The following is a 17,571-nucleotide window of genomic DNA, read 5'->3' as shown; positions in this document are numbered from 1 at the left end:
AATTTAAAGTTATTTGGAGTGCTGGAATAGATTCATGACGTTTGAATTCATTCAAGGTACCAAGGTAATAGTGTATTTTTTTTTTTTTTCCCTCCTCTGTCCGTAGGCTGTAATTTGTCTCGGACTCGCAACACTTTCATCGTTTCAACTTTCATTTCAAGCTCTGTGACAAGCTGTCACGGGCAATGTCTTCAGTGGATAGATAGGCAGATGATTGGCAGCAGGATGGGCGGGGCCTCGGGCGGGGGGGCGGGGTCATGACCACGGGCATAGTATGTAGAACGGACCTGGCATTATTATTTTTTAACTCATTCAGTGCCAGTCCAGTTAAAATGGACGTCTATAGTTTTCCAGAGTTATTGGCGCAAACGGTGGATTTTTTGCCATAGGAACTGAAAATAAGGAAATCAATCTATTCAAGTTAGGCAGGCCTCGAGATTGGCATCTCAAGATGGCCGCCGGTGGCTTCGCTCCTCCCCGCAACATTGTTAGTTCTTTCTATAGGCGTTAGTCTGTGGCTTTGTTGTCGTCTCTTTTGCTAATGAGCGCCGACACGACCGGTTCATTCCAGTTGGGTTTGTTTGGCAAACTCGATGTGATTTCTTCTTAAATGTTGATGAACGATGGCCGGGTATAACGGCCATATTGATTGTGTCGATTAGTCTCATCAGCTAGCTCATTTTGCACACTTAAGCATTTATTGAACGTCTCAAAGTGAGAGATTAGCCTGAATAGACGTTCCTCGTCGTCAAAATTCCAACAGGAGCTTCTCGGTTTCTCTCGCCGGCTAATTGGCCCATTTCGGAGGCGAGCGAAACGCAGATTTCATCTCTGGTGGGTTAGTCGGGGGACCCCCGCGGAGAGTTGATCGGCCATGGGGGTCTTTGCCGTCTGGAAGGCGGAACAGCTGCTTGATTGCAAATCAGGTGCTATTGTTCCCATTATTGTGCTGCTGTGTAAAGCCACTGGCATCCCACCATAGAAAGCAACAAAAAAAATGGTGCCAAAGGAAGGCTTATATCGTCAACATTGGAAGTTTTGACATCTTTGTTGATTTTTTTATTTATTTTAATTTTAAATGTGAGCGACCCCACTCATGAAGAGAAAACAAAAATTGCCAAACGATCAACCCACAAACTGCAACAAATATACAAGAACAATGAATATCTGGTGTAGTACCACAACTGATCTGTGGGTGCAACGTGGCGCCACAGGGCAATTTGGATGACCAGAAGAAGAAATGGAAGAAGTTTGGCTAAACATTAGCCTTTAAATTCTTCTTACCATTTTTATTGTGTTAACACCGCTGGAAAATTATTGTACAGTTGAACCTCTGACTTTGACCGTAATTTGTCCCAGAAAATTAACATAGCAACAACGGACACTTTTAGCATAATAATTAGTCACTTATCATGAGTTATGGCTGTATTGATACATGATATCTTTTCAAGTAAGCAGAATAAAATAAATAAATAAGAATACTAAAATAAGAATACTGCATGAACTAGTCTTGGGAACGGTTGGGGACGCGGAGACGCCGTCGGCTAGCCTCAACCCGGCTCGGAAAGCTGTTCGGAGTCCCATGTTTCCTTCAGTTTCTGGGCTTTTTGGTTCAAACTCCGATTTGTTCGAACCTGGAGCCGTTCAAAGTCTGAGGTTCAACTTTACTGGCATCCAATAAGAAGGCATCTGTTGACTTTGATCCAAACAACGCTCACCTTCTGCCCGATTATCATGTTGCGTGCACGCCATTAACATTTCCGAGCGTCAGCCCTTGACTGTTTCCTGAGAAGGAAAAAATCAGCCCTCCGGATAATCTTTTAGAGATAATCAGGGCTGAAAATGTTCACATTTGGCCTTGCCCGTTACGTGTGTACCTTGCAAATTTGGTGGGCACATTTACCAACCCTCCACTTGCCCATTCATACATAATTTAAAGCCCTTAATAAGACCAGGCAGAGCTGTTGGGAAATCAAGCGCGCCTCTTAAGATGACGACGGCGGGAGAGCGGTGATTATTACAAATTTGGTTATTAGAACGGGGACGGAGGGAGCCGAGGCAAAATGAGCACGCGACCAGCACTTAGAGAGCAGAAAAAAAATGGACGTGACATTTTCGCTAAAAGCGCTACAATCTGGGGACATGTTTGCAGCGAAGCGCACGGTCATTTGAAATATCGCACGCCTGCCCGCTCTGAGATGATGACTCGTTAGCGGCGGCTATTGGCGTTTTAGTCTCAGAGCGAACTTTCTTTTTCTTTTTTTTTTTTTTTTCTTAAAAGCCTGCAGCGAGTAGCCAGCCCCACTTTTACAATAATAAAATAAAATCTGTCCCATTTCCACATAAATGGGAAAAGACAGAAAAATGGTTGTATAATTTTGACGTAATGTCACATTTAAAAGCAAGAGTCTTTATAAAAAATAGTTTGAGGAAAAAAAAAGATTTTTAAAAATCACACAATTTTGAGGCAGTTTGAGAGTTAAATACAGAGTACGTTTGCATATTCTGGTGGTAAATACTACGATTGAGGTCAAAGGTCATCACATTCTTGAGATTAGTATTGCAATGATAATGTTGCATACTTTTTGAGATACGTACTACATTCTAAAATTTTGGAACGTGTTTTCCTTTTGAGGTTGAAGAAAAACTACTTTTTTTTTTTCAAGAAAACAGTTGCATAGTTTTTAAGGGAAAGTTAATGGAGGTGAGTCGTAATATTTGAGAAACATTTTGATATTATTGCTGATATTACAAGAACTATCTTATCTATTTATTTTATTATTTATTATTTCAATTATTTTTATTTTTTATGTAGGTTGACAAAAAAAAACAATTTTGGATATAGTTTTGAGAAAACATTCCTGAGAAAAACTTAATTTGTTTTAGTTAGCCAGTACACAGAAATGCAGTTAGCCGCTGTATTAAAAAAAAAAAGTCACATTACGAATTTTTTCATATTAGTGCTAATATTAAAGAAAGACGTGTATAGTCATGATTTGACAAATTAAATTGTTGAGTCTGATTCATTATAACTAGCCTAATAATAATAATAATTTTCTAAAGCCATCCATCCATTTTCCTTCGCTTATCCGGAGTCATTTGTAATATTCTGCGAATCAAGTTTTATTTTTTCAAATCAAAAGTGGAACGTTTTCAACATGAAAGTGGAATTATCGTCTATTCTCGAGCGAAAAACTTCTGGGAGTACGGCCCTCCTGTTCCGCGCGCCGCCCGGAGATGATGACTCTCTTGCGGCTGCTGTTTGTGTTTTATTGTCCTAGAAGCATTTTGTTTTTTTCTTCCCTTCCTTTGCGGCGCGTAGCCACGTGGCACTTTTCAAGTCTGTCCCATTCCGACGCGGAAACGCTCTGAGAGTCGGTGCAAGGGTGAACGGCGTCCTTGTGCTTGTCACATCCTTTTCCTTGAAAAAGCCAGTCGCAGCCACTTTTATTGGGACGCCATCCGCTCCTTCACAAGCGCCGCGCAAGAATTAGCATATTCATGAGAGCAATACAGTGGGAGGTTTGGGGCGCCGGTGGCGCGCGCCGAGTTTGTTTTTCTCTATGTGAGCGTGTTTGTTTGCAGCACAACAAAGAGCCCAAGAAACAGATGGCAGATGACTTTGAAAATCCAAAATTAGGTGTGAACTTGATTCTCATTGGATGTGTAATTTGCCCAGTCAGACGCCGGTGAAAGACGACAATGTGTTTTTGATAGGGACCGGCGCGGGAACCGTGTGGCATCAATTCAAAAGTTTTTTTTTTTTTTTTTTTCCTCAACGTGGGTTTAAAAAGTCATTTTTTATTTTAAAAGTGGAGCACAGTAATCCTAAACTTACAAACCTTAATTTGACATTTAAGTTGATTTATTAACCGGTCAGTAGCATCAACCGCTAGCATGTCCGCTAGCATGAAACGACTTCAAAGTAGTTCTTGCTAGCATGCTAGCAAGCATCGTTTTTGAGCTGTTGGACGATTTGGCGCAACGGATGACGTTTGCGTTTTTGCAGAGACGGCGCGTCGCTGGTGCACGCTGGAGGGCGGCTTCCTGAGCTACTACGAGAGCGTGCAGAGTCCGACGGCGGCCGGAAGGGTGGCCGTCGAAGACGTGGTCAGCCTGGCCATCAGCAACGCCGAGACCATGACCGTGGCAGGGTACGAGCGCACGCAGAAAATCAAAGCATCGCACGTAAAATTCTTTCTTTTACAAAATATTATTGATTGATTCAAATAAGTTAAAACTTTGAAAGCGGAATAAGCACCGTAGCGATCCGTATATGGCCCACGAGCCACACTTTGCCCACCCCGCTTCGAAGACCTGACGTACATTCACACCAATTTAAAAGCCTAATTCCCACAGTGCACACTCAGCTTAGGCACTTGGAAGCATTTCTTCTCATTTATTGGACTGCGGCAGAATTGACTGCCTATGTAAATCACAAATTACCCCCCCAACCAAGTAAACACAGACTTCAGTGTCATTTTTCCTCCACGCGACGCTTGTTGCATTAGCATATCGCTCGCTGGCGCATGATTCACTTTAACGCTGACCTATCAGGGCTTTACGAGTGCCGTATTTCCTGTTTACTTTGGCAAACCGTACCCCCCCCCCGCCACCACCCCAGTTAAAAAAGTTGTTGTGGGAAAACTTTTCGAGACGTTCTCCTGCAAGTGGAGCAGACAGTCAAAGAAGCAAAGAACCTCCACAAGTACACACACTTTTTCTCCCAATATTTTTCACAGTACAATATATTAAAAAAAAGTTCAGACACCAAAAAAATAGTGATCTTGAGCTTCTGCAAATATCCTTTGCCAAAAGGGTTAAAATGACCTCAACATTGATGCTAGTTTTGTTAGCTGGTCTATGGTGTTTTGCATTGTGTGTTAGCATTAAGCTAGCTTTTTTTTTTTCATGCTTAGTTAATAGTACACATCAACTGGGATTGGCAAGAAACAGTTCGAAGCAAACACCTGTGCTTATTTTATTTCTTGGGAGAATTGTTCACTATCCACCATCTCACGCTTGCAACGCAAATTTTGCAAAGAAAATTCCATGACTCATATCTTGAAAAAAATTTCCACCCAAAATAAAAAGTACCAAATACTAAATAGTAATACATTATAATACATCAAACTATTGAAAATGAACTCAGTTCAAAATGTAATAAAACATTTAAAAACATGAGGAAATCATAAATAAATAAAAACAATGTGCATTTTATTGTGCGTTAAACTTTTTTCCCCACATGCCAATTGATCAAAACAATTATTACAGATTGTGATTCAGCACTGCACTGAATCGTTTAAAATCTAAAACGATTGATAATTACCTATCGTTGCCACAAGATGGCGGCAAAGCACTACTAATTTTAACGTAGTTCATCCAAGCTATATTTTTATATTAGCTTCGGCCTTTGCAAAATAACAGCAAATAGGCAAACTCAATCTTTTGCAAATTGCCCGTCAATAGGAAAGTAGTAATTGGCTTTTGAAAGTTTTGTTTTGGGGTCTATTGCGGGTCATGAATACTAACGTACGCAGATGACACGGTCCCCTCGGCAGTCTATGGGTGGACGGCAACGTTGGGGTCATTTTTTGCACACTGCAGAGGACATGGAAATAAAATTCGGACCCAACAAAAAAAACTGAATAATACAAATCCACTTCAGAGGGACGGACGGCATGCATAGAAAGCATGTCGGCAGCTGATAAGTTTTTTTTTCTCCTCCCTTTTGCCTCAAAGCAGCCGCCGTTTTAAAGCAGTCGATTGTGACCTTCAGACTCCTTAAAAACCTTGCAAAGCAACCTTTTTTTTTTTTTTCCCCCCCTTTGCACTCGGTCCACTCTGACTTTCACGGCGCCGGCGGCGGCCTGCGACAAATGCGCGGCATAGCAAATGTGGGCGCTCTCCGTATCGGGGTGGCGAAGGCGACAAAAGCTTCAAGTTGACCGATGGAGAATTTACATGCACAAGAAAACTAAAGGTGACATGAAGAAATTCAAATTTTTTTTTTTAAATTTTTCCTAACATTTGATTGGCCAACTGGAAGCCAATCAATTTAGTCCTCACATTTGACCCAATTTGCCCCCACCAAATAGTACATCATTTCTAATTCTTAGCCATCCTCTCGTTCCCGCCATCACTATCGTCCATCACAGCAGGGCCTTCAGGACCGCCCCCACCCCGCCCCTTCCTAACGAGCGCCGGCGCACCTGCTGCGGAGGCGGCGCCGGGTCACACCGGGGCCACGTAAACACCCGTTCCCCTGACACCAGGCACCGAACGGGCCTGCTCGCCGCACTCCCACGAGCTCCCGCTCGCTCGGCAGTTAACCGGCAGGATAACTGGAGTGTGGCCTTTGCGCCTCGCAGAGGAGGCGGCGGCGGCCGCGGCGGTGGCCAAGAAGCAACAAAGATGCTTTCTGCGCCTGATTGCTAACGTCCAGGGAGCCTCAGACATGACACGGGAAAATATTACTTAATTGTGGCCGCAATATTTATAGAGCGTGCACAAAGTGATAACTTGGGGCCACCGTATACTAATTCTTGGCTAGCGGAATAAAACAAATTCACGTCTAAGTTGTAAGCAAAAATGAATCAATTCATGGATAAAATGAGAATTATTTGGAGTCTGTGTTTAATTAAAATGAAAAAAATAATCAAATGGAAATAATAAAATAATATAATAAATAAATGAAACAAACACCGCAAGTAATCAATTAATGGACAAAATTATGATTATTTGGAGTGCGTGTTTAATTAAAATGAAAAAATAATAAAATGGAAATAATAAAATAATATAATAAATAAATGAATCAAACACCGCAAGTAATCAATTAATGGACAAAATTATGATTATTTGGAGTGCGTGTTTAATTAAATAAAAAAATAATAAAATTATATGATAAATAATAAATGAATAGTATAATAAATCATAAAATAAAAAATTCCAAATCCTTAGAATTTCAGCCTCTCGAGAGTAAATATAAGATTTTGTCAGAGTAAAACGAACTTTTTCTTTTACTTTGGAAAACAACGATCAACATTTTTGCCCATATTCTGGTCCAAAGCATTGTAATCAATTTGTTAACTCTGCATTCTAAATTTAAAATGACTGACTCGGCCGGTTGTCACGGGACTTGCCATTGTTCCATCAGCAGATTGGGCGGGGCGCACCTCTTTGACCGCTCCTTGCCGCTGTAAAGTATTTCCAATGCAAATGTCCGCACATTAGCATTTGATAGATGTTTGCGTTTTCTCCGGCAGGCCCGTGTTCACCGCGGAGGTGTACCTGCGCTCGGCGCGGGCGCTCATCATCGGCGCCGAGACGCAGGACACGCTACGTGATTGGATCCAGGCGCTGACTAAGGTCAGACCCTTTCTCCTTTTTTTTTTTTTTCCTCACTTGCATTCATCTCTTTCTTCATGGCATAATCACCTCCTACGCAAATGTGCCACCTCTCTGCTTTGCGATGAACGAGGTGACGTTTTTCTTTCCATGTTTTTGCTTTCCCCGACAGTGCTTGGTGCCACCAAAAGCGGAAGCTCTGGTGCAGGAGAACAGCGAAGTCATCGGCCGACTCCTCTACAAGGAGGGTCACGACCTGTACCACTGGAGGACGGGCTGGTTCATCCTGGCCGGATCCGTCCTGCACTTTGGCCCCGGCGACGAGGAAGGAGATGAGGGAGTGCTTCGTCTCAAACAGCTGCAGGAGCTCAGTAAGGCTCTGGCGTTATTTATTTATTTATTACATTTAATTAATTTATGATTCTTCTGCCCTTCATTTTGAGATAATTCCACATAATGAATCCGATTCACGTCATGCCAGTTTGAAAAATTTCAAAATATTCAGGTCTTGCAGGCTATTATTTTTCTCTTTGAAATAATTGACAATTTTTCCATGCCAAAAATTTTCCATTGGGAACAATCTTCAACTTTCTCCAAATTCCCATCAACATTTTAAACCGCAAAAAAATCCTTTTCGGTTGGTCCCGTTTGAATTTTTGCAATACACTTATATTTTCCAGTACATTTAAATCACCTTGATAAATTTCCACCAGTGCCCCCCAAAAAATATCCCCATTCATTCCTATTCCACCTCATTTACCTCATTCTCTACCAACCCAATTAATATCTTTGACGTCTATAACCGTCAATGGCACCGAACGAGTTAATATCATTCCAAATGCACTTTTTGGTCAGGTTGCTAATGTGGCTTGCGACGCCCAAGCTATTGTGACGGCGACATCATCAAGCTGTTTTGCCTTTCCCTGAAAATTGCCACAAGCAAACAGTCCCCTGCCAGACAGCTTAAGTGGAGCTTTTAATAGGGCGCAAATTAGATCTGTATAACCCCCCGCAGCACAAAACGGCCTAATCGGCTTAACGCTTTCAGACACTCGGTGATTAACTGTGCTAAATCTCTGATGACTTTGACATTTTTATACATTGTGTTATCTACAAACACCGCAAGTAGCCAATCCGGAGCATCCTCGTCATCCTCGTCTTTGTTCTGGAGTTCGCATCATCCGCATTGGTCCAAATCCCACAGGTGGAGGAGTCACATGACCTGACTCAAAGTCAGATTTCAAGAAGCAATTTTAGGACCGGCTTGTCTAAGAGTTCAGCGAGAGTCGACTCGACTTGTCAGTTCTTGCTGGCTCACTGCTTGGCTTTTTTTTTTTTGGTGCCCGCTATAGCTGTCACCACCCACACCGAGGGCGAGGAGAAGATCCAAGTGCTGCTGATGGTGGAGAGCGGAAGGTACGCTGCAGGAAAAAAAAAAAAACTTCATTGACGCAGAAAAGCTTCGCTGGACTTCTCCGAGGCCATTTTCGGAGCTCGTCTGGTTGATTGCCGTTTCTTTGTATGTTCTTGATGAAGCCTCACGGGGAGCTAGTTAGTTGGGTCGAGCTGACCGCCGGCCAAAGTAAAATAAACGACCCCATTTCAATCGATTTTTTTTCTCCCCCCCCTGCCATTTTGTTTACTGAAAAAACAAATAGCAATGATATTATTCAAAACAAGTTTTGCTTTGCGGTATTTGCCTCGGCTCGACTTGATTTATTTCTCCTGCTGACCGCACAAGTTTACAAAACAGTTTCAACTTGAATTGCCTTTTGTAGAAATAATTGAAAAATATTTGTCTAACTTTGGCAGTGGATACATTTTGTTGGCAATGTTCAGTGCAATTGGCTTCTTTCTTGGTTCATGGTAAATTAAAAACAACTTTTTTTCCACCACTAGAGGCACTCTCGTCCTTCTCTTAGCAAGAATTATACTTAGCAAAGCCACAAATTTTTTTTTAATCAAATTTCTTAATTGCCCAGCTCGTTAGAGATCATTTGCAGTCTCTATTTTAATGCATCGCTTTATTTGATGACTTTTCCAAACTTTTTACAGAACCATTTACATCCACGGTTTCAACACGTTGGATTTCGAACTGTGGCTTTCGGCCATCACGCAGGCGGCCGGCAATGACGGCAAGGCGCTAGGCGACCAGCAGCTCACCAAAAACGGCGTCCCCATCGTGGTGGAGAGTTGCATCGCTTTCGTCACGCAGTTCGGTTAGTTGAGAAGATCCGCTTTCGTATTCATTTGTTTTTTTCCTCACACTTCCATCTGTCGGCAGGTTTGTGCCACCAGGGCGTCTACCAGCAGGCGGGCGATCCCAAAGGAGTGGCCCAACTCTTGGAGGAGTTCACCCTGGATGCCCGGAATGTCAAACTGAGGGATAAAGAGCGCCACCTGGAGGATGTGACCGACACTCTGAAGAGCTTCTTCTCCCAAGCGGAAGACGCGCTCTTGACCAAGGAGCTCTACCCTTACTGGGTGGCGGCTTTGGGTATGTGACGGACACTTCAAACACAGCAAACTGATGAAGACCTCGTTTTGAAATCAGAGACTAGTAAAAAGTCTTTATATTTGAAATATTTGAAAAAGTTGTTCTATTTTACATTTTATTTTTTTAATTTCTAGCATTTTTTTAAATTTCTAGCAATTATCTATTTTTTCAAAGGGAAAACAATTTATTATTTTAGTATTGACCCATGAAGTCAATGCACAATTTGTCTTCGGGGGCCACATCAAATGATTTGGCGGGTCGTATCTGGCCCCCGGGCCTTGGGTTTGACACCTATGAGTTAACAGTTAGTCTGTTTCTCCACATTTTCTTCCACATTTTTGCCACAGTAACTAAGAGTTGAAATTTTCTTTCGACTTACTCCCACCTCTGGCATATGCTGCTTTTTTATTTATTTATTTTTTTGTAGATGAGGAGGATGAGAGCCTGAGAGTGAAAAAGTATTCCACTTTTATTGAAAGTTTGCCTGAAACCAACAGGGCAACTCTTGATGCCTTACTGCAACACCTGTACAGGTATCGATTCCTCTTATTCTGTGACAATCAGTTTGCAAAAAGATAAGCATTCTTTTTCACACCCTCTTAAAAAATGAAGTGGACTTTGTGTCTTGTCCTCCAGGATTCAGCAGTGCTGCCACCTCAACGGTATGCCAAGTGAAAAACTGGCCTCGGTCTTCTCGTCCTGCTTGTTCCAGACGCAGGGACAGACGGCGCAGGAGATCCACGTGGTCCGCGACCTCATCGACAACTACGTTACGCTCTTCAGTGTGAGTGCCAAATGACTTTTGTGATGTCACTGAAGGCTGAGCAGGAGATGTTGACACAACGCAAATGGAGCCATCGCAGGCAAATCTAAGTAACATAAAAAAAAATGACATTTAACATTGAGAGCCCGTCAAGATCCGATTTTTTATTGTTTTTATCGACGCTCGTTGGCATTTGCATTTTAAAGAACACGCGAAAGAAAGAATGCAGCAGAACTTAGTAGTGATAAACGACTTGCTGTTGTTTTTCATCTGCCGCAAACGTGAATCACGAAAATTGTTTTTTTTTTTTTTTTTTTCGGAAAAGTGTTTTCTTCTATTTCCTCTCCGTTTCCTCCCGAAGCGACTCTGAATTGATTCCCGACCGATGCGCTCGCAACAGGTCAATGAAGAGCAGGTGCAACAGATGGCGAGGGAGAATAGTTTCATCACCCGCTGGAATGACAAAAAGGACACCACGGTAAGTCAATCTCAGCAAATGGAAATCAGCCACGCTCGGGTTTTGTTTGTGTGCGCCTGCGTATTGATTTGCGTGCATGCATCGGGATCTCGCAAATCAGCCTCTCGGCCGAGCGCCTTTCCGGGAAATGAGGCGCGGGTCACGGTGGGATTGAGGGGGGGGGGCTCCGTGGAGGCGGGAGGAGGCGGGAGCGTGCGGAATGAGGCTTTTGTGGCTGTTAACCTATTTTGCCAAAGACGTCATGCCCGGCGGCCCCAGCTGTTGACAAAAAAATGACAGTCCGTAAAATGGCATGTTTTTCCTTCCAACAGAACTGAAACTATTTACTGAACGTTTGATTGATGTATTATTCTTTTTTTTTTTTTCTTTTCAATCCAGCTATTTTTTCTGGCATTGCCCTCTGTGACCCGTGCGGAGGAATCAAATTCCCATAACCAATTAATCGGCCAATTAGGTTGAAGCCTGAAATGATACAAACTTGAATCAAATCATTTTCTTTTTGGGTCCTCCGAATATTCACAACAATGAAACTTTTTAAAAAAAACATTTCATTTCTGGCTACAGTTCTCGCCAGCTGGAGACTTGATCTTCGAGGTGTACTTGGAAAAGCGACAGCCGGAGAATTGCTGTTTAATCAAGGTGCGTAAACGCAGATGTAAAATGGCTACGATTGGTTGTGTCTTTTTTTTTTTTTTTTTTAAATCTGCAAACAAACACAGTACAGCTCTGCCTCTGGCAAGCGGATATTGCATCACATGAACTTAAATTTCAGTTTAGCAAAGCTGGAAAAAAAAATCTGTGGTGCGCTTACCAGGTTTGGCCCAGCATGCGTTCAGCGGAGCTCGCCGAGACGGCGCTGAGCATGCGCGACGTCCCCTTTAACGCCGGCGACGCGTGGACCACGTTTGAAGTCATCGAGAATGGCGAGCTGGGTAAGATTTTGTAAACTTCGCTTGTATGTACATTAATAATTTCTTTCAACAAAAGTAGCATGTAATACAGCGATTCTTTTGCATACCACTAGAGGGAGCCCACGTAGCACTATTGGTCAGTGAGTCTTATTTTTTTTTTGTTATTCATTGTTCCTATGGTTACCGGACTTCCTGTCCAAATTTTTTTGTCTCACGGTGAGAACATTAATCTTGCGGCGTAATGCAAGATGATAATTAATTCCCTCGTCATGGGCCGTCCTTTTCCTTTCTGGAGCGTGCGAGGGGAGTTGACCCACTTCCTCTCGCATGATTATGCCGCTGTTGTGTTGAGCTCGGTCGTGAAGTTGCTGAGCTGGCGGACCCCCCGCTAACACCCCCCCCCCCCCCCCCCCCCTTTCTCACTCCCACGCTTCACCCAAAGTATGTTTCCCTCCCAAAAATGCGCCTGGGCTGAGACATTGCCATCTCGCTGGAGATTTTTTTTATTGAAGAATAAAAAATAATAAATAAATAAAATAAAACAAAAAAAAAGGATAAAATAATTAAATGATAAAATAATAAAATAAAAGTTTAGAGAGCTAAAACATTCTCTCGCAAATAATGTCCAAATTGAAAAATCCTCTCTATCTTATTTCCCAATAATTCTCGTTAATTCCAATGGAAAGTTCCCAACGTTGAAAGTTCCCGGCACCCTTCGTGCCCCGGATAAGAGCCAGCTAATATTTGTCTGCTGAGATGCCAAAGCTGATAAAGCCGGCGCTCTGAATATGTTAGCCCGTTGTCGCTCTCCCCCGGTTAGGAAGAACTCGGCAGTACGCCGATGGTGCTACGCCCCGTTCACCAATTAGAAGGAGATAATAGCTCTATTTTGCACACCAGTGTGTTTTTACAATCCTATCTTGATCCGCTCAAGATAATTTGCCTGCCGCAGGAAAAAAAAAAAAAAAAAAAGAACAGCATCATTTTGTTTTGCAGTTAATTGGAATTAGTGGAGCAATTTGCCGCCTGAGGTCAGGCTCGTCTTTGCCCTGGGAAACAATTTGCTCTTTTTCGGGACAGAGCGGCCGTTGCACCACAGCGAGAAGATTCTCGAGCAGGTGTTGGAGTGGAGCGAGCTGGACTGCCCCAGTTCGGCTTTTCTGGTTTTGAAGAAGTTTGCCAAGGCCAAAGAAGACACGTTGGACAAAGGTATGTTTATGAAAATGTTGTTTTTATTCTGGTGTTATTTACTTCATTTGTTTTTCTGACCTTAGATAATAAGGTGGATCTATTTTCAGGATTTTTTTTCTGCACCAGTAGGGCTGAATGATGATGATGAGTCTTTATTTTGAACATATTTAAAACATAAAAGGAGTAAATAAATCAATTAAATACAATAAAGAAGTGCCATATGTTCTCCAAAAATAATAAATAAATGGACAAATAAATAAATAAATAAAAGGACAAATAAATAATCGTATTCAAATCGACATTTCAATGTAGTCAAATCGAAAAAGCTGAAATTTTGACCGCTCACCAGCCAATCGTGTGACGACTGACTCCGTTTCCCGTTTTTTTTCCCGCAAAGCGGAGCCCAAGCGGCCGGCGAAGCGGGGCTATCTGAAGTTCAACGACGGCTGCTCCAAGCTGCTCTCCGGGCACAAGTTCCAGGACAAATTTGTGGTGCTGCGTGCCCACAAGCTGCTGCTCTACAGAGATATCAAAGTGAGCCACACTTTTTTTTCATTTCCCGCCTAATCTGCCGCCGCATCCCCCGGCAAACACTCGCCCCGCCGCGGATTTTCACATTCAAACACAGCGTGCCGACTTCCACCTGCCGTATCGTTTTTTTGGGCCAACTTGATTTTGGAAAAGAAAAATGCAATGGGGACGGACGGAACAGACTCGCCTAAATTCTCACGGTTCGATTTCTCCTGGTGACAAGAATGTGTCATTTCACTTTTTGGGTTCCTGCTGAACTCCTATAAAACAAAGAGGGAAAAAAATAGCGCTTTGGAGATTGGGAAGGACCGGCGGCGAGCCTTCCCCGGAGGCTTTTTCTTCCCGCCGCGTATCTGCAGTTGAAACGTGGGATTTGTACAGGCGTGTAAGGAAGCGTTAATAATTGATGAAGGCGCAGTCACACGTTCGTGCTATGGCGGCAAAATGGCGCTTTTCCGACAAGCTTTCCTCCCCATACAAGAATGCGGCTAATTATTGGGCGAAACGCGGTACGAGCGGCGCGTCGTTGAGATATCTCGGCCTCGGGGATAATCGGCAAATTGTTGTGCGTGGAAGCGGGATCGGTCGGGAGGAGGATGCGGCTTTGCTGTCATGGCCGCCGTTTTGTAGTTTTCTGCGAACTTGACCTTGGAGTTCACCTTGTTCTTCCGGGCTCCATTTTGCTTATCTGTCATTTGGCACTTTCTGCTGTTGATTTGTATTTTTTTTAAAAATATATATATATATATTTTTTTTTTGTAAATTTTTTAAAAACTAATTTTTAAATATTTAAAACTTTTTTTTCCCTTTTTTTTTTTTCATTTTTCTTTTGCATAGCTCAGCACAATAGCAAGTCTAACCTGTCTGTGTTTTTCAGACCACCAAAGCTGAGAAGGAGCTCCATCTCAAGGCTGCCAAATGTTACCTGGGCCTGAAGAAGAAGCTGAAGCCCCCGAGCAGGTACGGCCGCCGCCGCCGTGCCGCTTTTCCATCGCCGTCGTTGAATCATGGCTGACGATTGCTCCCGCGGTTGCAACGGAAGCGGCGAGGCGAGCGCTTTTTTTGTGTGAATCACGCAACCCGGGGGTGGAGTGGCTGGCGATGGGAGCGGGGGAAGAGTGATGCGGCGCCGTGTCATCATAGACTTGTCGAGTGGGCTGCGGGAGGTGGCGAAAGCAAGACGAGAAAAGCGAGAGTGCGGCGGCGAGGGCGGGCAGCGCTCCACTACCTCATTAGGCCCGACTCGCTCTCCCTGCGTGAGCAAGCGAGCGATGGAGAGAGGCCCGGCTCAACTTAACGTTGCGCCGCTCCGCGCTTCGCCCCTCCTCGGCTGCTCTCAAGCCGGCCAAGTCTTCCCTCCTCCGCCTCGTTAGTTGCTGGACGCCAACGCGCGTGTTGGCATATCAGGCGTCCTGCGTGTGACTGATGTGTTTTAAGTTCGGACACGGCAAATTGGAGTCACGCACACAACAAGCGGCACGTTTGATTTTAGAATTCATTTGGAGCCAACATCTTAATTATCGTCAACAGCACAAATTTTCCATTAATTATATTGAATTTGGATGGTGCAAAACAAACCCTTTTTATCCCCCAAAGGCTATTTTTTTCCTGATAAATTGATTGGCCAGATCATCATATTGGCCATTGTTTTTTTTAATTAACAAAAATTGGCATTTTCCATATTTATTTATTTTATTTTTATTTATTTATTGTTTACTGTTATTTATTTATTTATTTATTTATTTATTTATTTATTTATTTGTGCACATGTGCCATTGTTTTTTTTTAATGAACAAAAATTGGCATTTTCCATATTTATTTTTAATTTTATTTATTGTTGTTTACTGTTATTTATTTATTTGTGCACATAACATAATGACCACATGGTGTGCACATGCTGACCCTAACTCAAGGACAACAATCAGGGGGGAAAAAAAGTAATGGAAAAAGAAATATAAATCAAGTATATTTATATCTGAACCTTTCATGACTTTCTTTTGTTTTCCCTTCCAAGTGTTTTTCTCTGGCGCTTTGTGCATGGCAACACATAAAGACGTGGCCTGCAGCCACCACTGCTTACTGACAACATAGGTACATGAAAATATTTCTTTGTTCTTCATATGACTTTTTGTCCCATCTTTCAACAGCTGGGGATTTACTGTCTACACAAAGAAACAGCAGTGGTGAGTAAGCCCAACAATTGGAAAATGGTGTTTGGGTGCAACCAATTTGAAGGTTGACGCGGGCGTCCATTGCAGGCATTTCTGCTGCGAGGCGAAGGACGAGCAGCTCGGCTGGGTCACCGACATCATCAGGATGAAGGTGATGAACATCATCAAGAAATGGTCAAATGAGGCACCATTTGCAATCCCAATTATTTTATTTTTATTATTAATATATTGTTATATATTTTATTATATTTATATATTTTTTATTTTATTTTTATTAATATACTACTATATATTTTAATATATAATATATAAATAGATATTACATATTATATATTTTAAAAAAAACCAAATATATATATATATATATATAGCTGCCCCATGTCGAATCCAATTGCAATTGCGCCGAATTGAAACGTACGGAATCGTACCAGTTTCAAGTGAACTATCCTTTATTGGAGCGATGCATCCTGTTTCTCGTTTAGACTGTGAGCCGGCGCGCTTCCCGTTGCCGACTCCATAACTCCAAGCCGATGGGGCTTTTGAGCTTTCACGGCCGCGTGTGGACATTTCATTAGTGTAAGCCCCCCCCCCCCCCCCCCCCCTCCCTCCTCCCTCCCCAGCTCTGCCTCGCCAGACGCCTTTTATGGGAACTCAAGTGTTTTTCATCACAGGTGCTTACTTGGGTAAAAGCCTTTCACCGCCCTCGCAAGCAAAAAGGCCAACGTTGTCAGATGGAGATTAATCGAAAGGGGAATCCAATTTTTCTGTTTCGAAAGCATTGGGGAGGAGCACTCACTTGGGTGATGATGAGTAAATCTGGCATCGTGCTGAAATGTTAGGACACTAAGCCCAAAATTCACTCACTGAAAATCAAATAGTAGCTGTTTTTTTTTTTTTTATATACTCCTTGTCCTCTAGCGTAGAACGACGAATATTACCGCCGCACCGATAAGCCCAAATATGTGTAATAAGGTTTGTGCCCACCACCAAACTATGTGGAGGATAAAATTTGACGGTTGAGCTGGACGACTTCAGTTAGTCATTTTTGGAAACAAACAATTGTAAAATAAATTGTCAGTTTTTCCAAAGATTAGGTCTTTTGTCCCCCACTTTTGGACTGAGCCAATTAGAGGAGGACATTTTTCCAAAATCCGTCCAAGAGCACTTCACCCTTTTCCTTCACTTTTACCTGTTAGCCATTTTTTTTTCCTGTGACAGTTTCCATAGCGACAAAGCAACATCATTTTGTAGCAAGGTGCAATTGATGGCGGCGTGTGGGCTGGCGCGTACATCCGAGGGCAGGTCCCAGCAGTGCTGGCAAAAAAAAAAAAAGATGCTTTTAGGTGTCAAAAGGGTTAGCGCGAGGCGGGGAACCGCGTCGCTGATCCCGAATGGTCTTTTCATCATTCTCTCTATGCTTAGTTCGGCTCTGACCTCAGCTCGGACCCGGAGGAGGCCGCCGTGGCCGCGTCCGCCAACGGAGGAGCCGCGGCGGACGGCAGAATGCGCCTGCAGCAAAACTCCGCTTCAAGGACACAGGTGAGCCGGAGCTTGGCTCATTTGGCCTACGGAGCCGTATTCATCCATTGATTTATTTATTTGATCTCTTTATTTATTTATTTTTTGATCTATTTGTTATTTATCGTTAAGATATATTGTCTTTCCATCCATCCATCCATCCA

The 17,571-nt window shown here is 42.9% G+C and overlaps 1 protein-coding gene across 1 annotated transcript in view; it reads left to right on the top strand.

Moving 5' to 3' along the window:
- The window catches only part of arap2 (ArfGAP with RhoGAP domain, ankyrin repeat and PH domain 2), a 50,781-nt gene that overhangs the window by 32,468 nt on the left and 742 nt on the right, over nucleotides 1-17,571 (top strand). Inside the window, exons 16-32 of the mRNA XM_049745087.2 lie at nucleotides 4,010-4,154; nucleotides 7,266-7,368; nucleotides 7,520-7,718; nucleotides 8,700-8,763; nucleotides 9,403-9,566; nucleotides 9,632-9,844; nucleotides 10,272-10,377; nucleotides 10,481-10,628; nucleotides 11,008-11,085; nucleotides 11,650-11,724; nucleotides 11,900-12,017; nucleotides 13,077-13,205; nucleotides 13,585-13,721; nucleotides 14,596-14,678; nucleotides 15,866-15,901; nucleotides 15,977-16,040; nucleotides 17,312-17,428. Coding sequence (XP_049601044.1) covers nucleotides 4,010-4,154; nucleotides 7,266-7,368; nucleotides 7,520-7,718; nucleotides 8,700-8,763; nucleotides 9,403-9,566; nucleotides 9,632-9,844; nucleotides 10,272-10,377; nucleotides 10,481-10,628; nucleotides 11,008-11,085; nucleotides 11,650-11,724; nucleotides 11,900-12,017; nucleotides 13,077-13,205; nucleotides 13,585-13,721; nucleotides 14,596-14,678; nucleotides 15,866-15,901; nucleotides 15,977-16,040; nucleotides 17,312-17,428 — 1,979 coding nt within the window. The remainder of the gene's footprint in view (nucleotides 1-4,009; nucleotides 4,155-7,265; nucleotides 7,369-7,519; nucleotides 7,719-8,699; nucleotides 8,764-9,402; nucleotides 9,567-9,631; nucleotides 9,845-10,271; nucleotides 10,378-10,480; nucleotides 10,629-11,007; nucleotides 11,086-11,649; nucleotides 11,725-11,899; nucleotides 12,018-13,076; nucleotides 13,206-13,584; nucleotides 13,722-14,595; nucleotides 14,679-15,865; nucleotides 15,902-15,976; nucleotides 16,041-17,311; nucleotides 17,429-17,571) is intronic.

Source organism: Syngnathus scovelli, chromosome 1 (genome assembly GCF_024217435.2).
Source record: "Syngnathus scovelli strain Florida chromosome 1, RoL_Ssco_1.2, whole genome shotgun sequence".
NCBI classification, from domain to species: domain Eukaryota; kingdom Metazoa; phylum Chordata; class Actinopteri; order Syngnathiformes; family Syngnathidae; genus Syngnathus; species Syngnathus scovelli.
Note: the sequence above shows the minus strand (reverse complement) of the source record. Positions and strands in the feature narration are given on the sequence as shown.